This window comes from Vicugna pacos, chromosome 24 (assembly GCF_048564905.1).
Source record: "Vicugna pacos chromosome 24, VicPac4, whole genome shotgun sequence".
Classification (NCBI taxonomy): Eukaryota; Metazoa; Chordata; class Mammalia; order Artiodactyla; family Camelidae; genus Vicugna; species Vicugna pacos.
Genome location: NC_133010.1, coordinates 20,854,256 through 20,877,618, shown reverse-complemented (window position 1 = coordinate 20,877,618; position 23,363 = coordinate 20,854,256). Strand labels below are relative to the sequence as shown.

Below are 23,363 nucleotides of genomic sequence, written 5' to 3'. Positions count from 1 at the left end.
CACTGACACTTCCAGAAGGATCCTGCAAGGCAGAGAGAAATATGTGAAAAAGCCTACATGAAAGTAAACTATTTTTCCTCCCAACTTCATCTCTCTCTGGCATCACTGTGGCATCTGAGAGTTTTCATTCATTTGTTTCTGGCCTGTTCTGTAAGTTCTGTGAGGGCTGGGACTCTGTCTACTCTTCACACTGCTGTGGTGCTGACAGCTACCATTGTCCCTGGCACATAGCAGGTACTCTGTGGGTATTTGTTGAATGAATGAGTGAATGAGTGACTATTTCTGACACTTCCACCTAAGTGGCATCCCATTTTTACTCTCATCAGTTGATGGTTCCATCCAGATTATCCCTTCATCACTAGATTTATTTAAGCGAGGTTTTCATTTTGTAAAAATCCCAAAATATGGATTTGATGTGGGGGAGCCAATTCTACCTTGCTTCTCTACCCTCTAACTGTAAATTTCAACTCTCCTTTCCCACCGCCTTGATTTTTGCTGGTCTAATTGCCAGAAGATTGAGGGCAACATGGGTTCTATCCCCAGTGACCCTGTAAGAGCCTGGCCTCAAAACAGGAAAATCTTCAGTGTGAGAAGTGTTTCTTTGCTGTAGAACTTTCTCCCACCATAGGGGTCTGTACAGTGGAAGATTTCTCTCCAGTGGCCACAGCCAGTTTCTGATAAAAGCATGGGCCAGAGTGAGTTATTATTGAATTAGATGATGCTGGGGGTATAATGAGTCATCATTTATGGGAAGTGCCGCTGCCTCAGATGTTTTTTCGGACCATCCACACGAGGCAAGCTTGGTAACCACGACCTTCTGTGCAAGGACCTACTTCTTAGAGAAAATGTAGCTTTCAAGTTCTCAGTCTTGTGAGCACATCTGATTTATTGCATGGAAACAGAGTCAAGAACAGCGAAGCTCGGCAAGGGGGTGTTTTGAGCAGCAACATGCAAGTTAACAAGCCTAAAGAAAACTTGTTTTTAAGGATCTCTCTCCCAAAAAAGGCAGTAAACTCTATGAGTCATTTTCAGTGAGATTAAATGACAATTTCTTTCTAAAGCAATTAACTATCTACAACTTAGCCAGAAATCCATAACCACGTGTTTGGAATTGTAGATTCTTGTAAATGGATATCAAGGGTCTGTCACTTTCTCTGTCTGACTCTCACTTGTTAGAGACAAGCTAGCAGAATGCACAAGGTTCTCTGGGTTCTCACGAGAGTGTGTGTATGTGTGTGTGTATCATGTGCTCAGAATGCATATATATTGACGCACAGAAATATACACACATGCCCAGATGTCAGCATCCCAGCACACATTAGAAAGTTATTCATCTAACCGTGCTGAAGAAAGGTTTACTCCCTCAGCAGTGAGTTGATTTCTTTGTGGCAAAGATACCAAGCCTGCAGGGAGATGCCGCGTCACACACTTCCCTGCAAAACAGCTGCTTCTTATTTCACATAAGAGTGTGCAGGCTGTTTAAACAGTGCGTTTTCATTCCAGGACAAATGACATGCCTTGGTTTTGTTTTTGACATTTCTCTGCTGCTCTTGGGTAAAGAAAACTTCTGCACGACTTTGCAAATAACATTCGATTTTCTGTTTTCCTAAAAGAAATTGGAAACCTGGACAGCCAGACAACTGGGGTCACGGCCACGGGCCAGGAGAAGACTGCGCTGGGCTGATTTATGCTGGACAGTGGAACGATTTCCAGTGTGAAGACGTCAATAACTTCATTTGTGAAAAAGACAGGGAGACAGGTAAGCCGTGAAGGGGATTTGAGAGAGAGCTGCAGGGCTTCTATCTTATTAAGGGGTAAGAGGTGGTGAGCATTAAGGCTCTGCAATCAGGTTCCAGCCCTGGTTCTGCCAGTAGCTGGCTAGTGGCCTCAGGGGAATAATAATAGTATCCTCTTAATGAGGTTGTTGTGAGGACTTAAATAAGTTAATAAATATGCCTAAGAAATAGGAAGTATTCAGTGGGCCTAGGTCATTCATTACCTTATAATATTGTCAGTCAGTTGTTCTGTGTGGCACCAATGGTCAATCTTTCATCGAGCTCCCTGCACAGGTAATTCAGGTGGCCAAGCATTCGATTCCTTGTGTATTTCTTGAGCATCTCCTGGGGGCCAGATTCTGGGCTGCATGGTTTAGGGATATAGTGTCTCCGCCTTATAAGCTCATTAAGCCAAAGAGGCATTTGGAGATTTCTTTTTTTCATTTCAAGAGATACTTAGGTAAAGTTTCATTGAACACATGACCCTCTTCAGAATGTATCATCTTAGTTTTCTTCATCAGAACTAGATTTAAAAGTTTGCAGTGGGAGGAGGAGGAGATGGGAGTGAATGGTAATAGGTAGGGGCTTCTCTGGAGAGTGATGAAGATGTCCTCAAATAGGATGAGATGGTTCTAAACTGTACAACTTTGTGAACATGATATGAATTCTAGCTCAGAGTATTTCAGAAGTTGGTGGGAGACATTAAAGGGTGGGAGCTGTCTGCGCCCTCCCGCTGCAGCGCCCCAGAGCACCGGTGTCTCCTGGGGGGAGCTTTTACACACATCTGATGCCCCAGTCTTTTTTCTTGTTGTTTTTTTTTTTTTACAGCTGCCACCCAGGGGACACCCCTTGATCTCCTGCCTGTAGTGGCGTGTGTGTGTGTGTGTGTGTGTGTGTGTGTGTGTGTGTGTGTGTGTGTGTTCCTGGGTCCCATGGGACTATAACAGACAGATAATTCTCGTGTTTTTTTTTTTAATGCACTTAAGCACTGTTGGTGGGAATATAAATTGGTGCAGCCACTATGGAAAAACAGTATGGAGGTTCCTCAAGAAATTAAACTTAGAACTACTATATGATCCAGCAGTTTCAGTTCTGTTTGAAGTCAGTGTTTTCATTTCTCCAGATAAGTACCAACTTGAAAAAAATATATGCACCCCTATATTCACTGGAGCATTATTTACAATAGCCAAGATATGCAAGCAGTCTAAGGGTCCATCAATGGATGGGTAAAGAAAATACAACAAATGTATACACACATATACGCACAATGGAATATTATTATTCAGCCATAAAAAAGAATGAAATGTTGCTATTTATGACAACATGGATGAACCCTGAGGGCATTATGCTAAGTGAAATAAGTCAGCGAAAGACAAATACCACGTGATCTCACTTCTATAGAAGCTTAAAAAACCTGCAGCTCATAGATGCAGAAAACAGGTGGTTGCGAGAGGCGGGGAGTGGTGAGGTGTACAAAATGGTATATGCAAAAGGTGCAAACTTCCAGTCATAAAAGAAATAAGGCATGGTAATGTAATGTTCAGCATGGTGACTATAGTTAATAATACTGTTACATACTTGAAAGTTGCTAAAAGAGTAAACCCTAAAAATTCTCATCACAGCAAAAGAAATGGTAACTGTGTGGTAATGGATGCTAACTAGGCTTACTGTGGTAATCACTCTGCAATATATACAAATTTGGAATCATGTACATTTGAAACTAATACAATATGTCAATTATATCAATTTTTAAAACGAAGTTGGTAATAAACAAAAAACTCAAATATATTTTGCTCAAGTTATTTTTGGTAGTAACCAGGCCACAAATTATCCAGTTATCCATTCAGCAGACATATACCGAATACCGTCGGTGTGTCAGGCACTGGTCCAAGTGCTAGGGGTCTTCAGACACATCAGGAACTCCCAGCCTGGTCAGTTCCAGGAAAAGGACACAAATATCTAAACCAGCAATTCCAGCGAACAGTGACAAGTTTCCCAGATCTGTCATTTGGGAGCCTTCTTTGGCCATTTGGGATCTGAGGTGGCACTAGGATTCCCCAGAATAGCTCCTTCAAAATGAATTTTACCTTTTAGTTAATCTGAATAAGAACTTCTAGGCATTTCTCTGAAAAATTAATTATTGAATGATGTATTTGGAATCTTTCCTATAAAAACATATATTCCTTTTTTTTTGCGTTGTATGTTAACATTATTCTTTAAGCAAAAGTAACACTCATCCTTTTCTCCTCTCTTTTAGTTCTATCATCTGCATTATAATGGACCATGATATAATTGAGCAAATTTTCGGACAGTTCTCAAAGGCAAAGGAGACTTCTTTCCGATTGCATCACCTTCTCATCAGATTGAAAAAAAGCACTGAAAACCAATTACTGGAAAAATTGACAGCCAGTGTTCTTCACCATCTGCCATTACTCAAGGACTCTGGAACAAAAGTGTTCCCCCATTATGATACATTGATTTTCAGTATGCAAATGGACTGCATCACATAGATTTTTCTCAGCCAGTAACCATACAGTTATACAAATCGTATCTTCCAGAGCATGGAACACTCCAATCAGAAAAAGATCACCATTGGTTGTTGAGCTTTAGGAAGAACTGAAAACACATACGGTGTAAACAGTACCTTACGTTTCTAAAATCCCAAATGTAGGAAAAATATGCAGACATACAGATATATAGGCCATCTCTTAGTAACAATATGAAATATACTTAAAGAGCTTTTAAAACTGTATTTTTGTACAAAATATTTGCTTTTTTATAATTTTTCCTTTTTTCCTTTTTTTTTGTCATTTTTACCAATATAGTACATGAAGCCAAAGAAAACAATAATGGTACTAATAAAAACTCATAGGGTTTCTTGTCAGATTTAATTCTACCCAATGGCAAAGAATTTTTTCAGTTGTGGTTTAAAAAATAATTAAATATATGTGTGTGTGTATATATATATTTTTAAATGTATCATTTCCTCAGAGGAGTCCGTCACTTGAAATGTCTAGAAATGTCCTTGCAGACCTAGGCAGGGTAGGTCAGGCCTGAGCACATACGTGACTCCGTCAGGTAGGCTCTGCATTGAGCCCATCACCAACCGACAGAATGCTGTGTGTCTGCCAGGCTCAGAGGAAGCGGTCAACTCAGGATTTGCCTTTCCTTCATTTTGGTGGAGTCGGGGTTGGTGGAGAGGCATCTGTTGGGAAGGGCAGAGCACCTGAATCTGGCCATCTAGAAGACCCTGTTTTTGGCTGAGGTGTGAATATACTTGGTATCAGACCCATACCTGAGCTGACGTTAAATGTCAGGAAAGGATGGCGTCACACTGGCCAAAGGCAGAGATGCTAGAAAGATGGGAACAGCTATGTGCTACCTGGAAGGTTTGTGTTTTCCTAAGTCAGATTCAAAACAAAAAAACACAAACATAATTCCAAGGCACATGAGTGATGAAATGCAGGAATAAAATTTTTGGTCACTTGGTCGAACTCTTGCAAAGAACCTTTCCTCTGAGCCCATCTTCCTTCTACTCCTTGACTTGCCATGGAAAAGTCTAACATGACATGTGCTGAAAATAGGCTTGGATGTAACTGATACTCAAAGGTAAGATTTCCATCCAACAGATTCCCTCTCCTCCCCTCCTAAGGAGCTCCCCAGGCAGTGCTGCTACCTGTCCCACGTGCAATGGGCAAAGAATAAAGACAGAGTTTGACTTTCACACCTGCAGCCGTGTGGACTGTGTTGTCTTGCCCTGGTCACCATTCGTGTGGTGTCTGCAGCCCGGGACTGGCCTTCTTCTCAGCACCTCGATGCCCTGCTGTCCTGTCCACGAGGTCTTGGTCCAGCTGGCAGGACCCACTGTCATCTGGACCCACTGGACTCTGGTACTTTTTTAGGCTCAAGACTTTCCTTCTGAAGATGAAACGATCCTCTATTTCGTCCTCTTCTGGTTTTTTCAGGTGTCAATTAAGATTCATGTCCAGAAGCAACTTGAAATTAAATGTCTGATGCCATCATCAGATTGACAGTGGTGCCAGTGCCCGCAGCTGAGGGTGCTCCTCTCCCAGCCCTAATGACTCCCTAGAGCTTGGCATTTGTCGGGCTTCAGACAGATGATCGCATGTCATCCTCCCAACAGCCCTAAGAAGTAGGCGTTACTACACTCCCCATTTTACAGTGGGAGTGCGCTCGGGGAGGGGACGTCATTTCCTGGGTCACATCATCACCAAGGAATGAGGCAGGATTCAGACTCAAGCTTTGAAAATGTTCTAATTTTCTTTTGGAAGCAGGGTCCTTCTTAATAACACACAGAATAAAATCAGATGAATAGCACGCATGACAAGATGTCTCAGGTACTCCTCTGTACATGTAGCTATTTATACACTATGTTTCTGCTTCCCTGCTCACACTCATGCTCTTCTCAGAGGAGAGTTTTGGTAAAATATCGTGAGGTCTTCAGGCACCTGAGTTGCTGTGTGCTGTGAGAAGATGGAAACTGTTCTCTTTTTAAGTGACTCTTGAGAGAGTGAGTGCACAAACCAGAAAGAACAACCCTTTCTTCCCTCTTCTGTGATCCATGTTCACCAGCTCTTCCTATATCCTGCCTTTTAGAAGGCAGAGCTCAAACTAAAGCAGACAACACACAGTAACACCTACTTCCATTTTAAAAACCAGATGTTTCAGGAAGGAGAAAGCTAGATAAATCATACGTCCCTGTGTAAATCAGGTAACAATGCGAGCAGGTGTACTTTGCCTCAGATGACAAAACTGATCTCTTCACATTTAGCTCTTTCACATACATTATCTCTTCTAATCTTGGGGCAAAATCTTTTCCCCTACTTTAGCAATGAGGAAACTGAGGCTCATTTGAAGACTTTTCCATTGCCCACATCACTGTCACGCAAATCTGATCAGGTTCCTCGTTCTTATGTCCCCCAAAGTCCATCCTACCCCTTACCTCCAGTTTAAAACCTCCTGAGTTGTCTGCAGGACACACATTCAGGGGAGATCAAGTCCTCGGTGACCAGGTTCCCAGCCACACATCCAGCCTTCCCTCCAGCTGCGTCCCTGCCCCCCTTACATGCACCAGAACAGCCTTACAAGCCCCCTACAACTTCCTCCATGCTCTTTCTTATCCCAACACTCTACCTGGGTATCCCTTCGCTAGCTTTTTCACCTGGAAAGCACCTTTAAGATTCAGCTCAAGCATCACTTTTAGCCTGAACCCTTTCCTCACAAACGCACCCTGAAGGGTGCTGATTCCCCCTTCCATGCCAAATGCTACACACAAGTGCTCTGAGTAATATGGGAAAAACTCTTTCCCTGCGATAGATGATCTACAAATTAGCTACATGTTACCAAATTAAGAAGAGAAAGGTGAATGTGGACAGTCAGCTATGAACTCCTAAAAGCACTGAAGAGTAAGAGCAGCCAAGCAGGAGAAATGAAGGCATTCATGTTGACAGTAGTTGGTTATTATATACCCACTATATTGGATATTTGTATAATAAACATCATGAATGGAAGACGGAGTGAAAAGAATCAGCCGGCTGAACAGATTCCTTCTATTTCTCAAAATATGGCCCTGAGTCAGGGAAAGGCTTTAGAAACCTTTTCGAAACAGCAGCGTAATGAAGTATCTCTTTCCTTACTGTTATACTCAGTGGTTTCAAAGTCTAGGTGAACTTTTGCGGTCTTTTTAAGAATGTATTTCTCTGTACAATAGCTCCGTTTTCCTGGAAAGAGGCCCTTAATGGTATGACATCACGCTTGTTTTATAAATCATAAAGCAGATGTTAAAGAGATTTTGCTCCACACGTTCATCCTTTTTCCTTTTCTCCTAGATATCCTGGTTCAAATAACATGCCCGGGTTAACACCGGGTGGGCAACCGTCCAAAGAAAAGCAAGCTTAAGAAAACCAACTGTAATTCTGCAGGATCAGAGCCCCTGGTTTTCACATTTTTCAATGAATGAGCCTATGAATGAACGATCTCGGTCCAGCCCTGCCTGCCATAGCCAGGATGGGGCCCCCGCCTCCGGCCTTCCTCCAAGGACTTATTCGCCCTGAGTTTATACAACAGGGATCACCCGTGCCACCTGGGCGGGAGGCAGCTGCCAGTGAGGAGACTCCTGCCAACAGCTCATCCCGGCAGGTCATTAAATGGGCTTAACCAAAGGGTCTCGCTTTAGTCCTCTTGGCCAGGGCTGGAGAACTGTTCTTTGGCCAGTCTTCCAACCTTTGCTGCCAGAGTTTGCCGTATTCTTTAATCATTACTCATTGCCGTGACCCACTAAATCGTGCCTGCAAGCTGCAGGGAATTGTAAGATTCTTAAAATCAGTTCCTGTGCCTTAGAACTAAGGAGCTAGGCCAGGCCTGACATAAACCAGCACAAAGTCCTAGCTCTAGAGCAGCTCTCATAACACCGACTGCAGGTTAGGAACTTGACATAAACTATCTCCAAATGCTAGGCAAGGAAACTGAAGATGGCAGAGGTTAAATCATTTTCCAAGAACTGGGATTTGAACCCACGGCCACCTAGCTTCCACCCCGCCATGCTCCAACAGTAACCTTCCTGAGTGTCTGGGCTCTCAGTCAAACCACCAAGTCTCTCTCTCCAACAGAAGCAGGGAAATAGCGGAGGAATCCCGACTTGTACATTTTAGGTAAAAGAACTAGACCAATCCTTTCGTTACCAATGAACAAAGAGGCTAAAATCCACTCGGCACCCATGCCATGCATGTCCAGAGAGGTCTAGTTTGGGAAAAACCACCCTAGATTCTAGAGTAACTGACCCTTCTTTTTCCCACAAGAGGGCAAGGTGGAGAACACGGTTGACCCTTGAACAGCGTGGGAGTTAGGAGCACCCATCATCTGCTCATAACTTGTAGTCCGCCCTCCACATGTGCCATTTGGTTCCTGCACATTAGCAGATTCAACTGCTACGGATCGTGTAGTTCTGTTGTATGTATTTACTGAGAAGAAGGCATACCTCTCTTTCAAGTCACTTCCTCGAAAGTCTCTAGCCCCCAGGGAGCGCTCCCTTCCCTTAATTCCCCCGAACAGCAGACTGTAAACCGTGCTCCGGGGAGCCCAGGGTCCCTGTGAAGGTGCCACAGTGGTCGGGAGGAAGGTGCTTGCAAAGCCCATGTAGCTCCCGGTCACCATCCAGATGGCGACATATTATTTCACACGACGTGTCGTTTGAGGTTTATTGTTTAAAAAAAAAAAATTGAAAATGTGGAGGCAATACACTAGACTTTAGCTTTTTATGTACATAAATTGTATCCACCCACAATGAATAAAGTAAATTTAAATATCTCCAAATCAAGGAATCTGTGTTCTCCTTTTGTTCTAGAGGCCGATGAGTGATGGACAAATGGAAGGATGGGTGCATGGATGGATGGAGAGATGCGAGCATGGATGGGCGGATGCTTGGATGCATGGGAAGGCTCTGCCCCCATCAAAAGCAGTTCCTCCACAGCTTTTCCCTCCTTCCTCAGGATCTGCAGAAGTATGTCTTTTTGCTCCTATGTAAGTCCCACCGGAGCATCTCTCCTGGAACTTCAACCAAACTCCAAAAGGCCAACTAAAGGGGAGCTGAAGGTCAGAAGGGATGTGGGTGAGGCTGGCTGAACTCAGCTGCGCGAGGCAGCTCCAGGTCCCGCTTCCTGAGGCCTGAGAGGAAAGTGGCACAAGAGGAAAAGCACAGAAGCCTGATGCTGTGGGAGATCCTGCTTAGGCAGACTCAAAGCAAGAAATCATCCCCAGGGAACCTGCTTACATGTTCTTAAAAATCAATAATCCTGCCCTTACCCCCACCAAAAGTCCTAGCTCTAATCTTCCTCCATGATGTTCACAGATAGTACAATGAATTAAAAAAATCATTTTTCTCATGCTTAATCAGCACCTACAATGGTCATATGTGCTGGAGACACACACAACTGTGGTTGTGATGATGTGTGATGTGTGGTGATGACAGCATTAGGACCCCTGCACACACTCTTCTGAGGCCATGAAAAAAACATCTGCTCAAGATCATTTGGGCTCACTTTTGGACTCTGTGGCTACAGTGTTTGGGAACTACAAAGTCCCAGAATTACCTCCTCCTGCTTTCGTTTTCCATCGCAGGAACAGGGTCGCCTGCACTGCGTTGCCTATGGTCCGCAGGAAGAACTGGCAGCGTGGTCAACTGGCCCTGGCATTTGGGGATACTTGCTCTGTAACTCAGCTCACCCACGTGCACCCTGGAATCTGACGGTCCGAGCAGGAGGGGCCAAGACCCAGCACAGCATCCAAACACAGGTTGGAACTGAGCTCCCCCAGGCTGAAGCCGGCCACCAGAGACCCCCACAGGAAGGCGCTGGGCCCCACCAAAAGGCAGAGCAGGCTTATCTGTCTGAATATGCACGTGAACTCTGAATATGCACATCCTTTCTGGTCCAGCCCCACTGCTGTTTTTGAGAAATAATCCCCTACTTGGTGTTAGAGATTATGTAAGAAAATACCACTTCTCAGAAGAAAATAAACCAATCCCCAAGATTAGTGTGTGAAGGACGAAGTCCCGGACCACACAGCCTGAGGTGTCCCAGAGCTTCACATCCTCCTGGGGCCCCACTGATCCCTGCTGTCGTCACAGCCGGGAGCGGCGGGGAGGGGAACACTGCTCCTTCAAGCCTCTCGCCTGAGCGCAGACCAAGTCCCTCCCTTCCTTCCTTCGCTAGGTTAGAAACTCTGAAAAGGGTGTACAGTCAAGCCAGAGCACAGTAAGAGATAGAGTCACAGAAGCATCCAGTTACCAGGCAAGCAGAGCCTGCCAGCCACGAAGGAGTCCAGGAAGAGAGGTCTCACCTGGACTCCTCCCTTACTGCCTCCATCACCCTGAAAACCCTCTCTCCGGGGGCACCTGTTAGACACCCAGCCCCGCCAAGTGCCCCTCTCCCACCTACAGATCCACAGGTCCACCCAGAGAGACACCTGTCTCAGGTTACTCACACAAAGCCAGATCTCAGCCTTCAGATACAATCCAGCCTCTCCCTACAGGGGCCTGCACCAGAATGACCAAATCTCAGTAATAAATATCCAAAGCCATGAATACAAGAGACAGAGGAAGGGAGGGGGAGGGAGGCAAACCTGAGTAAAACGGCCAGGCAGGTGATACTTCAGCCAAAGAAGCCTGTCTCCAAAGGTGGGCTCAGTTACTAAGGGGAGGAATCTGGGGGGAGGAAGTCAAAAGGGGGATGACATTTACAAGTGGACCATGATTTTCTTCCTTATCTTTCTAGACATTACTTTTTCAGAGCAGTTTTAAATATACAGAAAAATTAACCAAACGCTACTGTAGCCAGATGATCAAGGCCAATATTGAGTCATAAATCACATGGCTGGTATATGTACCCTTGATACGATGTAACAAAAATTTACACACTTTACCTCTGTGGTCTTTCTCCCAAAAGCCTATAAAATCAGTCTACTTCTGTAGAAAACTTCAGACACATTCCCATGCAAGGACAGTGCACAAAACATCTGACCAGTTCTGAAAACTATCAAGGCCACCAAAAAGAAACAAAGAACGGGGGAGGGTAATAGCTAAGTGGTAGAGTGGGTGTTTGGCATGCGTGAGGTCCTGGGTTCATTCCCCAGTACCTCCATTTTTAAAAAGTGAAAAATAAATAAGTAAACAAACAAACAAACTCACTCATTAAGAAGAGAAAGAAAGAAAAGAAACAACGAGTGAAAAACTGTCACAGCCAAGGAGAGCCTATGGAGGCGTGTCAAGTCCACATAATGTGATGTTCCGGATGTGATCCTCAGACAGAAAAAAGACACTAGGTCAGAACTAAGGGTATCTAAGTATGGACTTGGGTTACTAATAATGTATCAACATTGGTTCACTGATTAAAACACATTTTCCATACTCATGTAAGATGTTAAGAATAAGGGAAATTGGATGCTGCACATTAGGGAATCCTCTGTACTACCTTCCCAAATTTCTTTTGTAATCTAAAACTGTTCTAAAAAATAAAGTCTATTGTATAAAAAGTTAAAGTTGCTAAATTAGATACAAAACTATACTAACAGGGCAACAGGGCCATAACCTGAGTTATTTCTTCAGCCAGACAGAAACCATCTGCCCCTCTGCCAGACAAAAGTCACTGGCAGATTATCAACTACCTTCATTAACATGTAGCTTTACAGGGTTTGAGCCATAACCAACGTAAGTTGTCAAAGTTGCATTCCCCTAGAGGTTCTAATGGCCCTTTGATGGGCTTCTTGGTCAATGTGACAGAACGACGTTTGCACGGATCTCTATTTGTCCTTTCGTCTTATTTCCAAGTTGGATAATTTTTATCCTAACATAACTCCTAACTTTCAAAAAAAATCATTGTTTTTCAGAGCAGTTTTAGGTTTACAGAAAAGCTGAACAGAGTGTACAGAGTTCCCACACACCCTCTCAACCGCCCCGCAGTTTCTGCTCTTGATAACACGGGTTTATTGTGTGCTACTCTTGGGACAACTGATGAACCAACAGTGCTGTTAACTGAAGTCCACAGTTCACATGCGGGTTCACGTGACATGCAGCCATCATTACAATTTCACACAAGATAGTTTCACTGCCCTAAAAATCCCCCGTCCTCCACCTATTTATCCCTCGCCCCCTCTGCTGGAGCCCCTAGTAACACTGATATTTCTACTGTCCCTATAGTTTTGCCTTTTCCAGAATGTCATATAGTTGGAACCACACAGTCTGTAACCTCCTCTTATTGGCTTCTTTCACTTAGTAACATGCATTTAAGCTTCTTCTATGTCTTTTCATGGCTTAATAGCTCATTTATTTTTAATGCTGAATAAGATTCCACGTCTGGCTGTACTATAGTTTATTTATCCATCCACCTACTGAAGGATATCTTGGTTGCTTCCAAGTTATAGCAATTATGAGAAAAGCTGCTATAAACACCTGTGTGCAAGGTTTTGAGTGGACATACGTTTTCAGTTCCTTTGGGTAAATACTAAGGAGTGTGATTGCTGGATAGTATTGTAAGGGTATGTTTAGTTTTGTGAGACATCTCCAAAGTGGCTGCACCATTCTGCATTCTCAGCAGCCGAGTATGATCCTGCTGCTCTACATCCTCGTCGGCATCTGGAATTGCCAATACTCTGCACTTCGGCCATTCTGAAAGGTGTATAGTGGGTAATCTTTGTTTTTTAACTAAAATATTTAGTCCCATTGTAAGTAATGGAATTGTCGCATATTTGGTTTTAAATCAAGCATCATGTGTTTTTTGTGTCTCACTTTCTCATGTTTCTTTTCTCCCCTTTCCTGTCTTTTTTTGGATTAAGTTTTTTTTTGCCCCCTTCTCCACTTTTGTCTTGCTATTTAGACATTATCTTGACATTACATTAGTGGTTACACTAACTTGGAAAATACAATACTCTCTTTGGCTTGTTAAAATTCAATTCATTCAAACTGTAAAAAAAGTTCACCTATTTCTCCCACCCCCACTCCCTCCTCCTGCAATCACCAACATGTTCTCTGTATCTATGAGCTCAGTTTGTTGTTTTTACAAGATTCCACATAAAAGAGATCATACAGTATTTGTCCTTCTCTGTCTGACCTATTCACTCAGTATAATGCCCTCAGAGTCCATTCATGTTGTCACAAATGGCAAATTTTCATTCTTTTTCAAAGCTAAATAATATTCCATATATATTTACCACAATTTCTTTATCCATTTATCTATTGAAGAACACTTAGACTGTTTCCATATCTTGGCTACTGTAAATAATGCTCCAGTAAACATGGGTGCTGCATATAGCTTTTTGAATTAGTGCTTTTGTTTTCTTCAGATAAAAACCCAGAACTGGAATAGCTGGATCATATGGTATAGTTCTTCTTCTTCTTCTTCTTTTTTTTTTTTTTTTGGCAGGGTGAGGTAATTAGGTTTTATTATTTATTTTTAGAGGAGGTACTGGGGACTGAACCCAGGACCTTGTGCAGCCTAAGCACGCACCCTACCACTTGAGCTATACCCTCCCCCCACGATAGTTCTATTTTTAATTTCAGGAATCTCTGTACTGTTTTTCATAGTGGTTGAACCAATTATCATTCCTACAGACAGTGCACAGGGGCTCCCTTTTCTCCACATCCTCACTAACACTTGTTACTTCCTGCCTTTTTGATAATAGCCACTCTGCTAGGTGTGAGGTGGTGGCTCACTGTGGTTTTGATTTGCATTTTCCCGATGATTAGTGACATTGAACATCTTTTCATGTATTTGTTGGCTATCTGTATGTGTTCTTTGGAAAAGTTTTTATTCAGATCTTCTGCCTATTTTTCAATCATTTTTTTTTGGTTTTGAGTTATATGAGTTCTTTAATTTGGATATTATCCCCTTATAAGATCTATAATTTGCAATCATTTTCTCCCATTCAGTAGGTTGCCTTTTCATTTTGTTGATGGTTTTCTCTGCTGTGCAGAAGCTTTTTAATTTGATGTAGTCCCACTTGTTTATTTTTGCTTGTTGCTTTTGGTGTCAGATTCAAAAATCATTGCCAAGACCTATGTCAAGGAGCTTACCGCCTATGTTTTCTTTTGGAGTTTTATGGTTTCAAGTCTTAACATGCAAGTCTTTAATCTCATAACTCTTATACTATTTTCTTTGCTACTAGCTAGACTCAAGATTCTGAACTGGTAGGTCACAGATAGCACTGTGGCATCTCACAAACCCACTGCCAACGTGCAGCCAAATGTTGATCAACGTAGAAATTTCATTTTTGGGCACAACTACAATCCTTATTGTTACAGAGATGTTCAAAAGATGAAACACAGAGGTGAGAAGGTTGTAAAAAAGCAATATACAGCTATGTGGAACTTACTGTAAGGGGGTAAAAAAATGTATATTTTTATCAGGCTAGTACCAAAGGCAAATTTTATGCTAATGTAAACATCTGAGTGGAAGGCCAGGGCAGTGAAAAGGTCTTCTCAAACAATATGGCCTGAAAAGCTGCCCGGTGAATGAGGCAGGAACCGTGGAGGTTTTCCTAACACCAGGAGAAAGTGTTAAACCCCAGCAGTGTCTGCACGGAAACTTACTGCTTACTTGCTTACTGTTGTTCTGAGTATTTTGATCTCTTCAGACAGGCCACCAAAATTCTAGCATATGAGACTGGGCTAGAAATACAAGAGTTGAGAATCAGCGAGCCAGGCTGTCAAAATGTCAAAACTAAGAGAAAGCCAAAAAGACGGGAACAGAGTGAAAGACTGATAGATTTCTGACCCTGTCGGCAAAGCCTCTGCTTTTGGCATTGGGCATTAGGCAGGAACACCTCCGGGTCCATCCAGGACAATATTACATCGCAAGAAGACAGCTCATCTGTTGGAGAATTCGTCTCCCACCCACTGATCCCAGGAGAGAGAGATGAAGGGGTGGAGGGAAAGTAATTTTTCGTCTAGCTGAGCCTTAGACCACTGTCAATGCGGTAATTACATGACGCTGGCTGTTTATTTTGGTAATTTATCGGGGTAAGTTACGTGGGATCATTTAAAAACTAAATTCATTCAGTCACTTATAAAAACATTTTCAACTGGCTTATGTGTGGAGCAATAAAGTGTGAAAGTGACATAGCATCCAAATTGTAGCCATCTGTGACTGGGCTTTTCTCACTTGGGGGAAAGAAAATGGTTAAGCCTGAAGGATAGTATTTCTCTCTGTCGCTCCGACTCTGAGGGAATAATGAGATCCTGCTGGGGACACAGTGGCTTGGGGAGGCGAGTACAGGGGTGGTCTGGTGCACTTCCAAAGCTGTGTGTGAGCCTGCACCACGAGACCTGGTTATGCAGGAGGATTAGTGAACCTTGCTGAACAGGGACTAGGGGTGCCACGTGCCAACACACAGACCTGCCCCAAGACCCCTCAGCACTTCTCAAACGTGAATTAACTTGAGCACCTCTACTACAGAGCACGGGGCCAGTGATTCATTCATCTATCTATCAAAGATTCATATAGTCAACTACATAGGACCTCCCTACTGTGTTCTAGCTCCTGTGCCAGGCCCTGGGGACCTTTCTTGAGTACCCTGGAAAGCAGATCCCAAGATACAGGCTTCATTTCCCTCTTCCACCATCCACTCTAGATTTCGCTCACCTTGGCCAGTCCTCCAGACAGCCAAGGCCCTGAGTCCTTCACTGCCTTGGCCTCATCAAGCCATCGCTGTGGAAGTTGCCCACTTACCATCATCCCTGCCGTGAAGCACCACGAGACACCCAAGTGAGTCCTCTGGGTTCCAGCCAACTCCTCCATGCCTTCCTTACGTAGCAGCAACCCTACTCCTCACGGTAGTTAGAGTCAATTTCCCAACAATGGACTAATTCTCTTCTTCACCAGTTCTTCCACTGACATGAGGAGCCTAAAATGACCCGGCATAATCACAGCCCAAGTTCAACTGCTGTCTGGTGTTCCCCTTGTGGGAACCGGAACCTTTAAAGTAGCAGAGTCCAAGGTTCCAGGCTTGAGAAGCAGTGGAGGTGAGAGGATCCACACCCACTTCTACCCCTTGGTTCTTGTAGCTGTGGATTCCAGTCATTGGGAACACAGCTCTACAGCCACTGACTTAGTGCATATGCTGCACACTGGAGGACGGCTCCCTGACTCTACAGGTCACTGCCCCAAGGCTAGAACCCTAGCTGAGCCTTCAACAGTCTTTCCACTGTCCCATTAGACTAGCTGCTTCTGGTTAATCAGATATCTGGGGAGACCAGTGGACCTCGTGGCCATGTGCCCAGTCACAATGTTGTGCAGGATGCCACTGTTACTGTTGTTTTTTGTTTTGAGGGGAGGTAATTAGTTTATTAATTTTTTAATGGAGGTACTGGGGATTGAACCCAGGACCTTGTGCATGCTAAGCATGCACTCTTATCACTGAGCTATACCCTCACCCCAGGATGCCATTTTTAACAGATCAGAGATTCCGTGAGCCCTTGGGTGGTGGTATTAATAGAGACATGCACATAGGGAAGGTATCGATTTCGGTAGGAACAAATTGAAACTGAAATTATTCTGCCACCAAGTGGGTGGTCTGGTCTCCTCAAGGCTCATCAGTAGTGGTCCACACCACAAGATGAGACATCTCGTCTACCTTGTGGCTGAGCGCTCCCTCTGTAGTGGGAGTTCTCTGGTGGGCGTGAATGTAAGATGCAAAGATACACACACTTTGTGCCCACAACCATAGTCTCATCCTCATGCCTACTTCCCAAATTTCCTTACCATGGACCCTCCAATGTGGTTCCTTCTTGGCCCCGACCAAACAGTCAAGCCAGTCACCCTTATCCAAGAATTCATATCAGTTTGTATCTCAGGTTGCTTCTCCCTCTTTATAAAGCGAGCCACCCAGTATGTTGCTTGCACCTCTGTCCACTGGTAGAATTCCCTTCACCACTTTCTGTTAAGGCCACCCTGGGAGGGGCTGCAACAGGGCAGCAATCCATCTCCAGCTAGAACCCAGGTCCTGTGATCTTTCTCTCCACTGTGCTGGTAAACGGACAGTAGGTGGCTGGTTAACTTTCCCACTGTAGTAGGTTCAGGACAGAGATGTGAAATGAATGAGGCTCTTTGGCACTTAAGTCTGTGCTTTTCCTGGGTACCCATCCTGCCAAACCAGAAAGCAGTGCTGGGCTGGGGAACACGTAGCTTCTCCCATCAGTTCTCTGCCCAATAGGTGGTCACTGCTACTCCAGCAACTGGCCAGAGCACGATGCCCTCCACAGAGCAGGTCAGAAAAACATCTGTGTGCCAGACCCCACCCTGCCCAGCGCTGAGGGGGACACTTTACACTGTGGCTGTGATTACCAGCTTGAATGCCACTGCTATAAAGAAATGAAAAACCACAATATGGTTTGGGCCAATCCTGGCTCACAAGTTGTGTTGCAGCCAGCTGAGAGACTGGCAACCCCAGGAGAACAGAAAAGTTAAGAAATCTGCCCTGTGTTGATTTTTCAAGGGACTTAGAAGTTGATGGATGCTTCACAGTATTTAGTGACTAATGTCCCTTCCTTCTTCTAAAAGCTCATGTGGGAAGCATTTATTTCCTGAACACCTGCCAAAAGAGTAATTTTTTTCACAGTTGGAATATCATTTTAAAGTGCAAGATGAAGTCCCGATCACAAACATTATCAAGGCAGGCACTTGAGTCTACCTATAGCAACCTAAGAAGTATTGCCTCCTTTTGGTTTCAGGTTTGGGGAGTTTAAGAGAAAAAGAGAGACAGAAGCTTCCCAAAGTTTCTGCAGTGCTTATTTTTCTCTAAGAGTCAGGCTTGCTTGTTGGATGAGAACGGTCAATCCAGGACAGCTGGCAGCTCCAGGTAAAAATGTGTCTACGATTTGTTTTTAGTTGTGTTATTATCCCTTTCAAGCTAAGGTTGCAGGCTGGCAGCGCCCTAAAGGAGGGCGAGAACTGGTCAGCACCCACAGCTCCCCACTCGGGAGGCCTCCAGACAGAGCCTAGAGCGGGGCCGCACTGGGACTGACCCAAGCCAGGCCTTTCTGCACCGCCCAGGGTCAGAGCTGCGCCCTCAGAACCAACCTTCACTTGAACCCACACTGGACAGGCCAGTCTAGGGGCACATACAGATTTGCTAAATGGGTGTTTGTGTTCTAAGAAGTGTCTGTCAAATCTACAGTTAAGACTGGAGGATGGTGAGAAAATAACTACTATGGGAACTGCTACCTGGTTTTGCCACTGAGTGAAGGTATAGATAGGCATTTCAATCCAGAAAGTGCTGAGTGAAAGTAAGGTATTTTGTCTTAAGAAGTAGAAATACAGTTAACCTGGGATTTTAAAATCTTTCCCCAAAATAACAGTAAAAGTTGTCTTACATGAAACTGGTTAAATGCCTTGTGTATTATGAACCTCCTTTGATTAGTAAGTCAAATTACTTATGGACTGTTGGAAGACAAATCTTGTGCTGCACAAATTGCCAACTGATCACTTGGGAAAGGAACCCAAGGGTCAGGAAGAGCTCTTTATCGCACTGATGCAGAAAGACACACAAAGCCTGACCCAGATACAGAGCGGGGCCGGCACGGCTGGCAGATAGCTTTCATGGTTGAGCTGAGGAGACTGCTGCCTGGAAGCTCTAATAACAAAGAGAAGAATGGGGGGTTGGGGAAACACTGCCCAGGGTGAAACACAATGGACAGACCGGGAGGATCTGGGAGGGGTCTGGCTTCAGTGGAAAAACACAAGATGTATAAGGATCCCACCGTTCTAGGTTCTTCCCCACCCCACCTCCTAAACACTTGAACCCAGCTAGACAACATACTTAATTACAGGCATCTGCCCTTTCTATGAGCTCCATCATGGTTAGTTATGGGAAGAGTATATTAATTTCGATAACACGAGATGCTACAACAAACAGCCCCTCAAAAAAGTGTACAATGGCTCAAAGACCATAGAAGTTTCTTTCTTTCCCATAATTCAGTGTGAGGGAGACGCTGTTGAGCAGCCTTTTCCACACGGCAATTCAGGAACCCAGGCTCCATTCGTTTTGTGGCATTTCCTAGGGCCTTGTCATCTTCTGCAGAGGGACACTGAAAGGGGAACAAGTATGAAGAAGCCTCTTAAAAACCCTGCTTCTCAAAAACCCTAGCTCCAAAGTGACATGTAAACCTTCTAAACTACTGGCTAGAACTCTGTGGCATTCTATGCCTGCTTGCAAGAAATGCCGTCTAGCTGCATGCCCAAAGGAAATGAAGGGGGTTTTTTGGTGAATGGCTAACTATCTGCTTGGAAGCAGATAAATGCTTTACTTGTTTTTGCATGCGTGCCTTCTACTGTGCACTGCAGGGTTGGTGGTAGGTGAATACTAGTGAAACAAAGCAGTGTTTGAGCAACTACTGAGATCATTATAATCATGATTATAAACATGCTGGGAGCTGATTATGTGCACCTTTCTAAGTCATTCACACGTTGTCTTACTTAATCCTCAAACTTTTGTGCACTTTTACAGCAGGCACAGAGAGACTTACTGGAAGTCATTTGGCTGAATCCAGATTCCTTATTCTTACCCATGAGGTTTTGCTGCCTCCCAGAGTGTAACTTTTAATCACAGCTTTTATTCATGCACACAGAAACCAGCTTCGAGAATTCTGTAACCCAAAGTTTAGTGTGACATAGTGTAGTGTATCTCAAATTGGATTCCTGGATGGGGTCCATTGAGTTCACTGTGATAATTTTTAAGTTTTGAGTTTCCATTGTAATGATAACCTTTCCAAAAAAAATTCTGTGGAGGTATGAATCTCAATCTGCAAATTGACATGTGGAAAAATATATTACTTACTTCTCTATAATTTAACTTAATCCCTAATTTTAAGTCTACCATTCCACCAGGAGGACAGACCACTTAACCGCAAGTCTCCTTGCTCTCCTCACCCCACACTTCCAGGGCTTTGCCACAACTCCTTGGCCTTTCACAGAGCCCAAACACCAGAGGAGGGGGCTGTGTGGGAGCAAGGACGTATGTCCAAACAAGTAGCCACTGAGATGTGCCCCGCAATCTCACTGCAGTGCCTCCCACTGGCTTCTCCCAAGCAGAAGCCAAAAGGTAAGAGGGACCAGTGATGTAATTCATAATGATCAGCCTCCAAGGGCACAGATCAGGATGGAGAAGAATGGCAAGTGGACCTGGAGGGACGGATGGAGAAAAAGTATCACACTGAGGAAGAGCAGATCCAAAAAGGACTGTTTTACCTGGAGGCTAAGGGAACATCCTCATTTCACAGAGGAGGAGGCAGGGACGGATGAAGGCTGAATAACCTGCTGGGTGGGGATAACACTAACACATCACAGGCCCTGTGCTGGGAATTAATGGAGATAACGCACGTGAAAGAGCTGCCTGGTACTTTAGCACAGCCTCGGGAAATATTAATTCCCTTCCCTTTTTCATAATATTTTCAAAATGAGTAATAGAAAGAAATTACTTTAATGGAAAACGAACAAGGCCTTATCTTTAAAGAATTCCTTCCTCTCAAGAAAATCAACCATAATTTGCCTGGAAATTTCCAAAGTTTCATCAACTAGAAAGCCGTTCAATATGCAAATAAAAGAAAAAGGAGGAAGAAGCCATCGTGAAATAAGAAAGGCGACACTCATGCTACAAATCCAAGTGAAAGTCTGGTTTCCAATTTTTGAGAAAGAAATGAAAAAGAACGTCAGAGATACAGTCCTTCAAAGTTTACGTTCCCACACAGCATGCTCAAACAGCACTTAGCTCCCTCATGAAAGGAATTAAAGAAAGGAGAGTTGCTTCATTCTGGGCACCCAACTCCTTCCTGTAGCAGTTTGGGTGGGAGTTTTTCCTCACTTTCAAGGACCTGTTGGTCTTTATATTTACCAAGGCTCAAAGTTCAAGCCTCGCCTTGAAACACAGCTGCCCATTTGACTTGCTAACCCAGGTAACATCTTTTCTACTCTGTTAGCTCTGCAGCTCCAACTTGGGAGCTCCTGTCTTGAAATTTTAGTTACCGCTTCAAGCAGTACTCTCTCTCTCCTTCTGTGTCCTAGTGATTACATCCTTGGGTCTAAAGCAGATAGACTTACATTGCTCCCTTATTTCAAACTCACTTCCTCACTGGGGTTCAAGCTAAAAACAGATTTCCACACGGCACAGAGCAATGGTTCTTCCAGCAGAGCATCAGCGATTGCCTCCCAGTCATTTGCCATACCCCCTCATGCATGCTCTAAGAAAAACTACCCTGTAGCTCAGAGCAGACTCAACGAACACAGTTGAATAGATCAGGGATCAGGTGGTGACTAAGCTGAGACTTAAACAAGAAGGATTCAACCAGTTAGAGCAGGAGAGAAGGCTTCTTCTCGAAGAAGCAAAAATGTACGCAAAAGTTATTAGACATAAAAGGAACTGAGAGTAGCTCAGTCTGACTGCAGAGTATGTGACTGTGAGGCAAGACAAGAGAAGTGCAATATATAACTTATGACTTTGGAGTCAAATACATTCAAGTTCAAATCCTAGTTGTGTAAACAATTTTTTAAATTCTGAGTCTTGGTTTCCTCAATTGCACACAATGTCTCAAAAAGGAAGGAAGCAATGAGATCACGAATCTAAAGCATGAAAGACGGTGGCATGTGATGTGTGCTTAGTATATAATAAATCATTGTCAATATGAGTATATCAATGTAAAGGTGGATGGGTTAGGCAGGGCCATAGTATGAATAGTTTTGAGTGTAGAGCCAATTCAACTAGGTTGAAAGCTATTTGGAGCCACTGAAGGATTTTTAGCTGGGAAAGGATTGATCGGGTTTTTGTTTTTATTAAGGCAGACATTCGAGTACCAGGCAGTGTCCTAAACACAACAGGAGAGCTGTTTGAACAAAAATGCTTAGACTTCCAGTCTACGATGCATTGCCAACAGCGGCTGACGATTTGGTGTAGGTTTGGCGCTGACTTCAAAACAGGAAACTCTTCACCACTTTCCATTTACAAAGTGGGTGGAAGGAAGCTGGAGTTGGGCAAAGAAACGCTGTAGTGGAAAGTCCAGCCAGAACCAAGCGACAGCCACCTCTTCCAGCCCCGACGGCAAAGTGCTTCATTTCCCTCTAAGACGTAGCAATAAAAACAGCACACGCCAGAGGGAAGGTCAGGAGACCTCACGAAATGGTTATAACTTAGTAACTCCCCCTGATGTAGGTATGTATCACTTATTTTTTTAAAAATGACGTAGACAGCCATTAGAGGAATTCCTTGAAAGAAAAAACACCATCAAAGTCAAGCTGAGCCTGACTTCTGCAGTGTGGATGGAGCGGAGTTGCTCCAAACTAAGGAAAAGGATGGGTTCTAACACAGCACTGTATGTATATACCATTTTCTACGTTAATAACTTACTTACCTTATTTGCATTGACTAACTCAGTTAAACGGTCAGTACCGGAATCCACTTCGGATAGGAATACGTCTAAATACAAAAAGTTCACTTTTTTGTCCCAGTCTTTCTACTATACTACTTTAGAGGAGCTATTTCCCTGCAGAAGCTGACCTCTAGTGGTAAGAACCACTTATTTCAAAGAAGGTATCATTCCAATGAAATTTAAGATAATTTGTATTATCATGGAAAGAGGCAAAGTTAAACTCTCATATTTTAATAGGAAAAAAAATAACTTCATCCACAAAATGCTTTTCACCTGGCAATCCCTGAAGTTTCTCTCTCTCCTCCACAGGCTTCCTCATTTTGCTAATTACATACTTATTGAAAATGACAAAAGGAGACACGGTCACTCCAACCAGAGATGTATTCCCACTGAAACAAATATATCTAGCTCTTTCATTTTCTCTGCCTTACACACTAATTAAATGAATACTTAAAAATTTTATTCTTCAATATATTGATTGATATTTGGTGTTTCCAATTCTGTGGCATTACCAACAGCACTGAAATAAACATTCTTGTACATGTCTCTTTGTATATAATGTGTTAGAAACCCCCTTATGTTTATACCTAGAGTAGAATTGTTGGATTGAAAGGTATTACATCTTCAACCTTACTCGAATGCCAAATTCTATTCCAAAATGGTCG

At 43.6% G+C, this 23,363-nt stretch overlaps 1 protein-coding gene and 1 long non-coding RNA gene across 3 annotated transcripts in view; one reads left to right on the top strand and one right to left on the bottom strand.

The window, feature by feature from the left end:
• COLEC12 (collectin subfamily member 12) overlaps positions 1 to 5,499 on the top strand; it is a 153,706-nt gene extending 148,207 nt beyond the window's left edge. Inside the window, exons 9-10 of the mRNA XM_072949145.1 lie at positions 1,614 to 1,759; positions 4,033 to 5,499. Of these exons, the coding sequence (XP_072805246.1) occupies positions 1,614 to 1,759; positions 4,033 to 4,052 (166 nt within the window). The 3' untranslated portion in view covers positions 4,053 to 5,499. The remainder of the gene's footprint in view (positions 1 to 1,613; positions 1,760 to 4,032) is intronic.
• LOC140689017 (uncharacterized) overlaps positions 1 to 23,363 on the bottom strand; it is a 30,606-nt gene that overhangs the window by 2,371 nt on the left and 4,872 nt on the right. The window lies entirely within an intron of this gene.